The sequence below is a fragment of the Girardinichthys multiradiatus genome, chromosome 4 (genome assembly GCF_021462225.1).
Source record: "Girardinichthys multiradiatus isolate DD_20200921_A chromosome 4, DD_fGirMul_XY1, whole genome shotgun sequence".
Taxonomy (NCBI): domain Eukaryota; kingdom Metazoa; phylum Chordata; class Actinopteri; order Cyprinodontiformes; family Goodeidae; genus Girardinichthys; species Girardinichthys multiradiatus.
In genome coordinates this window covers 51721034-51730781 of record NC_061797.1, presented here as the reverse complement: position 1 = coordinate 51730781, position 9748 = coordinate 51721034, and the positions used below count along the sequence as shown (strand labels likewise).

General features: G+C 39.2%; 1 protein-coding gene across 2 annotated transcripts in view; it reads right to left on the bottom strand.

Moving 5' to 3' along the window:
- cdhr5a (cadherin-related family member 5a) overlaps window positions 1-3018 on the bottom strand; it is a 14594-nt gene extending 11576 nt beyond the window's left edge. Inside the window, exon 1 of one of the 2 annotated variants that reach the window (XM_047362995.1) lies at window positions 2775-3018. In XM_047362995.1, coding sequence (XP_047218951.1) covers window positions 2775-2865 — 91 coding nt within the window. In that variant the 5' untranslated portion in view covers window positions 2866-3018. The remainder of the gene's footprint in view (window positions 1-2774) is intronic. The other variant, XM_047362994.1, reaches the window with a different exon arrangement.
- Window positions 3019-9748: the final 6730 nt, after the last annotated feature.

Sequence of the window (9748 nt, the reverse complement as noted above, 5' to 3'; positions counted from 1 at the left end):
ACCCAGTGACCAAAGCACTGGACCAAAAATAAAAGAAAAAAATAATACAGTAAAAATAAAATAACCAAAAAAGACAAACACCAACAATATCACAAATAACCAAGATCAAAATAACAGCCAAAAACCATAAAAACAGTAAGAAAAAATCAAATAAAAGTCTAGTAATTAAAAATAGTCTGATATTTCTGCTTTGCTGGAATAAAATGCCAAGTTAAAAAGATGGGTTTTTAAAAGGGACTTGAAATCATTTAAGGTGTTAGCCATCCTTACAGGAAGAGGAAAATTGTTCCAGAGTCTGGAAGCAACAACAGAAAAGGTTCTGTCTCCATAGGTCACAAGACGGGTCCTCGGAACATCTAACCTCTGACCTCAAACTTCTCCTTAGAACGTGCTTGATCAGAAGCTCTGTTAGGTAAGGAGGTGACTGACTGTTGAAACAACTAAAAGCCAAAAATGAAATGTGTGTCTGAACACAAACGGTCCAACAAGACAATGCAGTGTTTCCCTTGTCCTCCTTTCATTTTTGCTTCCCTTTATGGTCACGAGTTTATAATTTTTCAAGCAGCCCATCAATGTTGCTGTTGTCACTATAATTTATTTCCTGCCAGACAAGAAACAAAAACATATTTTCCCGTCTTCTACTAAATATCAATCAAAGTTCTGTTTATTGGTCTTTTTTAATTGAGCACCTTTTATATTTACTTTGACAAGGCCAGCTATTGATGCATGATGTTTTCTGCAGTCAGACATGTTGGTCAAGAACATTTTCTGTGGTCCTCACACGATGAGACAACAGGATCATCTCAGACTGTCTCAGTTCTTCTGGGGCCACAAATAATTTTACAAAATAAAATAAAAACAGATGAACTATGGCTGAAAAAAACAAGCAGGTATGAGCAGAATAAGCAGATCAAGTCTATTTTCACAGAACCTTTGGCTCAAAACGTTGTGGGGAAAACCTTAATGTGAGACAGGAAACACCAGGTGGAGGTCCTCCACAAAAATCTAACAGCTTATTTAAAATAAAAGTTTTTAAATTGTTTTTTCTGTTATTATAATAGTGGGTTTTATTTCCTTACATCGTGAAGACAAGAACATATTAACCTTCCTCTCAAGCTTTTAAGCATGGGGGTGGAACTATTATGCTTTGGGCTTGCTTTGCAACCACTGTCATGGGAAACACTGTGCTTTCTTCAGTCAGCTGATGCCACACCTGTAGAAAAACCTCCTGGCTGAAGCTGGTAAGAACGTGTCCACAGGGTGTCCAAGTCTTTACCGACATGAGCTGAAAGGCCACTCAGCGATGAAGCAGCCATAAAAAACCAGACTACATTGTGTTCATATGCTCAAACAACGGCCTTAATGTCTGGAGACATATCCTGTGGGCTGATAAAATGGAGATTGAGGTGTTTGGTCATAATGATCATCTTTACATTCGGATGAATAAGCCTGAAAACACCATCCCAACTGTGAAGTACGGGAGTGGCAGGATCATGATGTGGGGCTGCTGCAGGAGGGCCTGGGGCACATCACAAAATAGTTGGCATCATGACGAAAGAACATTATGTGGACATTGAAGCAACATCTCAAACCATCTGCCAGGAAGTTACAGCTTGGGTCCACATGGACCATGACCCCAGATTAGTCAGAAAGTGAAGAACAAAGTAATTTGTGTTTTGGAGCAGCCATCCCAGAGTCCTGACCTCAGTCCCAGAGGAAATGTGTGGGTGGAGCTGAAAAGGTGTGTGAGTGAGGAGGCCCACAAACCTGATCCAGTTACACTGGTTCTGTCAGGAGGAACGGGCCAAAACCGCTGTGAGAAACTGTACATCCAGTTTGAAGACAATTCAGCCAAATATTACTTTGTCTGTAAACTTCAGAATTTAATTAAAAGTAATAAAACATTCCTCTTTCATTAGCAGATTAAAACAATTTTACAAATCCCAATGGACCTAAAACCGGAAAGTTTAGTCGGACTTAAAGTCCGACAGCAACAAAAAGTGGTGCTGTGTCATTTTATTTTTTACAGTGTATTTGGTTTCAACTGTTCAAAATGAATTTTATGAATCAACTGTTTGCAAACAGCATGAGACAAAAATGTGTTGGGGAATAAAGAGGATGTAGGTCAGTTGGAGAGTTTGAGTCTTATTAAAGCAGCGTTTTCTTCATCATCTTTTGGGTGAGATGTTGGACCACAAACCGAAGATGGACTTTCAGTTTGTGGTCCTAACCTTTTTCATCTGTACGTGGAGAAATACAGTACAGTCATGTGGCCTATTTAAACCTGCCAGATACGTCATATTTGATTTAATTCAATAGTTTTTAGTTTAGTCTTGAAGTGCAGTCATCTGTTCTTGAAGCAGGAATAAAATCACAACCTAACAGCCATCCAGGAATTTAACTGAACTCTGTAAAAAAAATGGAGAGATTGTGGTGTTTCTTTTTCTCCAGACTTTAAAAGGCCTGATCTAGAGTAAACAAAAATGGTGACGATTTTGAACAAAACAGGAGCTATTAGAGCTGGTATCCTGAACTTAAACCTGTACATCAACCCTAGAGTCATCCCAGACCTCTCTTCTCTGTTCTTCTTCTTCCTCCTTGACTCCTTCTGTTATTCTGGTGATATTTTCTAAAACAAAGCCCTAAGATCATAAACAGGAATAAAGGGATTTGATGAAACTTGGTGCATGATCCCTTTACTCTGAAAAGCTCTTATGAAACTAAGTTTTAAGACAGCCTTGTCCTGCATCCTCACAAATCAGAGCTGTACTCACGTCTCTGAGCCCAACAAAGAGTAGAAAAGCAGAAGGCAACGATGCATCCGAGCAGAACATCCACAGGTTGGTTCTTGGGTTTCAGTTCCATGTCCTGCTTCTAGAGGCAGCAGCGAATGAAGTCTGATGGATGATGAGGAGCCCATGGTACCAGCTGGTACTCCGCCACATAATGCCCCGTCTGTGCTGCCCAGAGAGTGGGAGTTGACTACAGTCGCGATGTTTGTGACTTCATCTTAGGGCAAATTATCGCATTACGGGCCTGCCAGAAGCAGACTCGCAGCCTCCCACTAAAATACTTGCATCTCTTTTAGCCTGGACGGGTCATTCTGTTCTGGTGGCCCTGATGCATTCTGGGAGGTGTCCAGGAAAGAAATGCCAACAGCTGGAAACAATCCTGACAAGCTGAAGTACTGTCTGGGTTTGACGGACGATATTAAACTGTATGGGTCCCTCTTTTATTTTGAAATCCTGTGATAACAAGAGAACATTTGGTCACATTTCCTGTTATTGTAAAAATCCTAACATCCAACAGATTTGATCAGGTGACTAAATGATATACCCGGACTTTCCTACAGATGACCCAAACAATCCGAAGGAGGATTGTTCCAGTCTCCCTCTATCTGTCTCTGTCCTTCCTGGACATTTTCAGTCTGTCCTTGATGGTTCTCTCAGACAGAATGGCTTCTCTGCTGCTCTTCTAGCCCAAGCTCTGCACTGGTGGCAACATGTCAACACTGGAGCTTGTGTGATATCCTGAAGCCTTCTTCTCTGCAGATGAAGCCCTGCAAACACAAGAAGACAATAATTTAAAGCACATTTGCTCCTCTTTTATAGCAGTCCGGCTGCTGGTTAGATTGACAGACTGGTTTCAGCCGGACTCTCCCAGTACCACCTGCCGATCATACGAATGGACTGACCAAAAGTTAGTCAATCCATTTAGGTAAAAATTACAGTGAAATTGGGGTTGTCTTATAAAGAAATCTTTTTAAGATAAATCTGTAATGAGCTCGATGAATTGTGGAACCGGGACTAAAACAGAGCAGTTTGAATGCATCACAGCCTCAGAACTGAAGGCTATTCTCCAAAATCCTGTTTATCTTAAACTTCCAGCAAATGTTGGTGGAACGAAGAGGTCTTTTGGAAAAACATGAGAGTTTTGAGATGTCTCAGTCTGGTGTCTGTACGCACCAGTGCATGGAAACTGAATCTGGCATGTGGGGTACCACAGGGCTCAGTTCTGGGAACTATTATATTCTTCTTATACATTCTCTCTCTAGGCCTTCATTTATCAAATTTCCTTTGTTTCTTACCATCCTTATGCGGATGATATTCCACTTTACTGCTTATTTAAGACCACTGAACGTCATGAGCTATCATCTGTAATAAAAGCCCTCCCCAGCATTGAATGTTGCCATATAGCATCTACCTACAGCAGGATTCACAGCAGGCTGAGACTTTTGTTTTTGTCAAGCAGCACCTTGGTGCATTTAGCTGTACTGTTCAGCCAAGCCTCAGAAACCTTGATGTTGGTTCTAAATCTGCTGTATCGCTACAGTCATTCAAGACAATTAAAAAAGAGCATATCTGACCTTTAACATTTGAGTTTGTTACGAATTGGTTTTATTTCTACGTCCCCCTTCATATGATTTTTCTTCCTGGCCCATTTTTTTTAAGTTCTTGTTCTTTGTACGTTTTAGCTTTTTGAAGTACTTTGTGGTTAAAATTGCTAAATAAATCAACTTTACTTACTTTACCTTTCAAATCCACTTCTCTATCCATAAAGCACAGGGGTGGGACTATCATGCTTTGGGCTCATTTTGCAACCAGAGGCCTGGGGAAATGCTTTGCTTCCTTTAGAGTACAGGACATTCTGAAACACAACACCTTTAAACAACGTAAACATGAAATTAAGATGGATTTTATAGATAACTAAATTCCATGACAGACATTTAGGACAAGATTGCTGGAGGCAAGCAATAAAAACATCTTTTCCTTCCAGTAAACCCAGTAAATCTTCTTTTTATCCTTCAGTGTTATCTCACAAACATAAAGTTTCCTCTCTGTGCCCTTCCTGTCTGATCCCGGGCAATAATAATAAAAATGACGTGGCACAAAGTGAAACACATAACGGCTTCACATGTGAACAAGGCAGCTCTGTGAGGACCCACCCCCCCACCCCCTCAACCCCACATCTGTGTGGGAACAACAAGCTCACAGTGTCATGATGCCACATGAAACTCATTTCTTATGTCTCCACACACAACATTCAACAGGCGCACCAAGGCTGCAGAGAAACTTTACTTGGTTTATTGTTTCACAAGTAGGAGAACAAGAGCTGTTATTTCAGTCTCAGACCAGCAGGAGGCGCTACAGCTTCTCAGATCAGCCAAAACATTGTTGTGAGTCTAAGATTATTTACAATTCTTTAGATTTTGGCAACAGGAAGAGCTGACCAGTTTTTATTTAACCTGAGCTAGTTTGGAGATTACACCAGAAACAAATACACAGTTTCAGCCCAGGTTCTGACATTTGGAGAGATGGTCCAGTACCACTATCTAGTAACATTTCAGGCCAGTTTAGTATGATTCTTTTTCACACCCATAGGCATAATGTCCATTTCATCCAGTACTTCCAAATGATTAGAATGACAAATCCTCCACTAGTGGACTCAGACAAGCTTTAAATGTGCTGAATTAAAATCTTGCTGAGTCCATCAGAATAATTTTATTATAATAATATTCTCACTTCTATTCATTGTGCTGATTTCTGTATGAAATGTAAAACCAGCATTTTATAAGGACCTAAAAGCATCCCACAGCATGATGCTCCCACCACCATCTGTCAAAGTGGATGGAAGGTGTTTTGGTTTCCACCAACCCTAAAGTTTTCCATGCTGGCCCAAAAGTTGAACTTTAGTCTTACCTGAGCAGAGAACCTTCTTCCACATGGTTGCTCTGTCCCTTCTCGGCTCGTGGCTCGTTGTAAACAGGACTTCTTTTGACTTTCCCTCTGCCTTTGATTCTTTTCAGCAAAACAAATCCCATCAGGCACAAATAAAGTAACATTAAACCATGAACTTGTCAGCTGGACAGATAGAGAACAGTTGCATTTATATCAGATTATTATACACAGGTGGGCTCTCTTTATCAATTCTGCACTGGATTTTATTTTGAATTAATTCATACACCACATCCATGCTGAAAACCACTTCACAATTCTGCCCTACTTTACATTTGTCTGTATCCTAAAATCACAGCAAACATTTTGTGGTTGTAACGTGTCAGAAAGTGGAAAACTTGAAGGGGTTTTGATTTTCTTTGGAGTGTTTTTTTACTTAAAGCTGCAAAACCTCACCAATAAACTACAAGGCAACTGGAAAATACAGGAGGAAGAGGAGAAATGTACTTGGTAAAGACCCTGCTCAGATCTGAAACTGCACAAAGACAACACTGAAAACTCAGTACATCAGAGACTAAGGACATGAAGCTGCAGGAAGGATGTAGTCTGAAGTTTTCCTTTAACTTCTTTGCTTCTTCCTGTTCTTCCATCAGAGGCCTACAGTTGATGGAGGGTCTTACATATTTGTGCAGAGGCTAATTTTTCCTAATCTGTTCATGCATGCAGTGTGTGAAAGTGCAACAAACAGTCTCCTGTTTGACCTCATTCCTTTTATACGTGATGGTTGCCAAGTATAACAGGAAACTCCCTTTGGATGAACTTTTTTCTCTGTTTCTCACAGAAGATTAAAGGTTTACAGGTAAGTGAATCATTTCAGCTGCTGATCCACCAACAGCGCCTGAGTTCTGTTCTTTGTTTTGCTCCATATTGATGTGTTTCTGGTGAATTGTTTGCACTTTTTCTGACCTTTCTATGGAGGAATCCGGTCACTGCTGATGATGTAACCAAAACTCTGTGGTGTTTAGCAGAAAACTGTAATCCTATTATAGACCTACTTATTAGCATCCTGGATTGGATCCGCCCGCAGCAGCAAATCAGACTCACATCTTATTTTTTTCTGCCTTATGACTTTTTGGGAGAAATGCTCAGATGCAGGAAGTTACGATAGATTAAAATTCCTAAACCCTGGTTTATTCCTATATGACCAGAAATAAATCAGCCAGGAGTTGGGAAAGATAGACAGCAGATCAGTACTGAAGATGCATTAATCTGAGTCCATCTTGAAGAATTTACCATCTTGGTTCTGAGAAATTCACATCTTTTTCTTCTGGTAAATTAGCTCTCTGTGTGAACTGTAAGACGAGCAGAGTCAGACGTTGCTTTGCTCAGACACATATTTATTTCTTGGTGTTTTAGGTTTCTCATCATGTTAGACATCTGCTGCATTTTCATATTTGCACACAGCCATTACCAATTACCAATATGCTCCTTTCAGTCACATCCCACAGGTGTCACACAGGAGTAAAAACACTGACCAGGGCACAAGTGGCTCTTTGGACCTTCCACAATGGTTCTCAACAACTTTGATTAAAAACGATAAAGAACCAACCAATGTTTTTAAATGTAGATATAATAAGAAATGCAGGTTTTGGCAATTTATCTTTTTTTAACTTTTTTAACTGTCAAATAGTTTGAATTTGTTAAAGGTAGAAGTGAGCAGCTTAATACCTCAGCTGCAGTAGAAGAGACTGTGTGACTGACTTCAGTTTGGATCAGCTAAGCTAACATACAGTTGGAGCTGTGGTTCAGGCAAACACAATTTTTAATTCCTTTAAACAGAATTCGCCTTTACATTAGATGACCATCCACATATGGGTCCTTGCAAAAGTACTTATAACCGTGAATTTGACACATTTCTCACAATGTAACCGAAAACTTTAATGTTACCTTTTTAATGGGGAATTTAAGTGACTGACCAGGACAATGTAGAGCACAATTATGAAGAGGGAGGAAAATGATTCATATATTTTAAGTATTTCAGCACTCATCAGTTCTCAAATGTCTTTGTATCAGACCAAGATGTGTTGCTTTTTGGGATCATTCAGCCTACTTCATGTTGTCAGACAGGTTCTGTTTAACTGGTTTCTTGATTCTACAGATCAGGCCTTAATGTTGCTGGAGAAATTTGACCAGAAATGTGTTTTATAACGGTTCATAATGGGTGGCGATCACTTCCCATACAGGAGCTAACCCTCCCCTTAATAAATAAAATCCTCATTTTAAAACAGGTTTTTGTAAATTGATAAGAATATCTTTGTCTAATAATAACAATTGATGATTTGATAATATTCCTGGTTATTTTCTGCTTACAGCAAATGAGGGCATGCCATTTAATATTACAATATTATCAATCAGACCAATTAAAAAAACATTTTTAATAAAGAGAGGTGGACCTAATGAGAAATATGTTTAATACCTGCTTAAAGGTTGTAATTTTCAAAAGGTTATTTTATTCTGACAAACCCCCCTCATCAGAATGTAGACTCTAATCAGTAATGATGCAGTTTTCACCAAAGTACCTTCTAGACTAATGAACAATGCAGACTGAGGGTCACACCAAAGATGTCATGAATAAATTATCGATTCTCTTTTAAACCATGTTCATAAAATCCTTCCGTGATAAGGTGAAGATAAACGGATATTGTAGGCAGAAGATATTCCAGAAGTTGTTGCTCTGCAACCAAACGCTGCCCAGTTTTTAACTTTTTTTGTTCTTCAGGCTGCTTTCTTCATCTAATCTATCTCCTGCCTTTAAGTTTTTTGCTGCTTCTTAAACATCCTCTTTTTAGACCTCTCGGCCCATCAGTCTTCTCTGTGCCTTACAGCTCTCTGTTCTCTGTTTATGAATATTTTAAACTGACTCCAGAGAAAATCTTCCTTCTTTTTTCAGAGTCTGGAGTTGAGAGAAGCAGCGTTTAATACTGCTGATGTACAAGGAGCTCTCTGAAACCAACTGCAGCGTCAAGCAGGTCAGCAACAGGCTGAAATCAGAACCCTGTGGCTGAGTGAACAAACCTAATGTGGCTCCAATGGAGCTAAAGTTGCTATACAATGTTTGTTTGACAGCAAATCTACATAAAAGACACAAATTCAAGAAATCAAAACACAGTATTTTATTTCCTAATTATATGATGTAGTCAGCGGTCCATTCTTCCCAACAGACTTGAAAATGGAGCCATTCTTGAGTATCCTATGCTAAAAAAAGCAGTTTTGTCTGGTGTTCTGTATTTTGCCCCACACCCAGTTTAAGAACCACAAGTCTAGTTGGACCTGAACTTAAAGTTGTCTAAAAAGTAGTGAAGTGGCCCTTCATAGACTTTGGAATGAGTCAGAAACCAAAGCTCTGAAGGTTAAAACATTGAAATCAAATCAAAGATTAAAACACAAAATTTCAATTAAAAGTATAAATGCCACCTCAGTTATTAGGCATTCTTCAATGATTTCCAGAGGACAAATTCTGGAAAACCAAACATTTTTTTAGAATAATCTAGACCTGGAGAATGCTGAAAGTTTGTAATTTTTCCAGGAAATTGCCCTAATGAGGTCACCACTGAACAGTTGCATCTCAGAGCAAGCTGTTTGAATTGCTGAAACATTTGAACTGAACTGTTGATTACATTTTTGCAGCGTATTACGGTCAGACAGCAAATTTACCCAGATTATATCCACATTTATTTAGATGTGCCTGCAGGGCTGTGGAGCTTGTGGACTTGTCTCAATATAGTTTGTGCAATAAGCTCTAAAATGAGTATTTCCTGTTAGTCTATTATCCTGTTCTCTTGGGAACAAAAATGAGCACACATAAAGGATTATTTATCTCTTTATAGCATAAAACTTCTTAAAGATGTAACATCTTTCTGTATTGGATTCAGGATGAATTCAGCATCTGTGTTGTATTTTCCAAAGCATGTGTGCTGTTCTCCAAGTTGTTCTCCTCCTCAGGCTTTCTCACACTGTGTAAAACGCTAATTGCTGCTGACTTTATTCTAATGATATTCATGCCACAGGAGCTG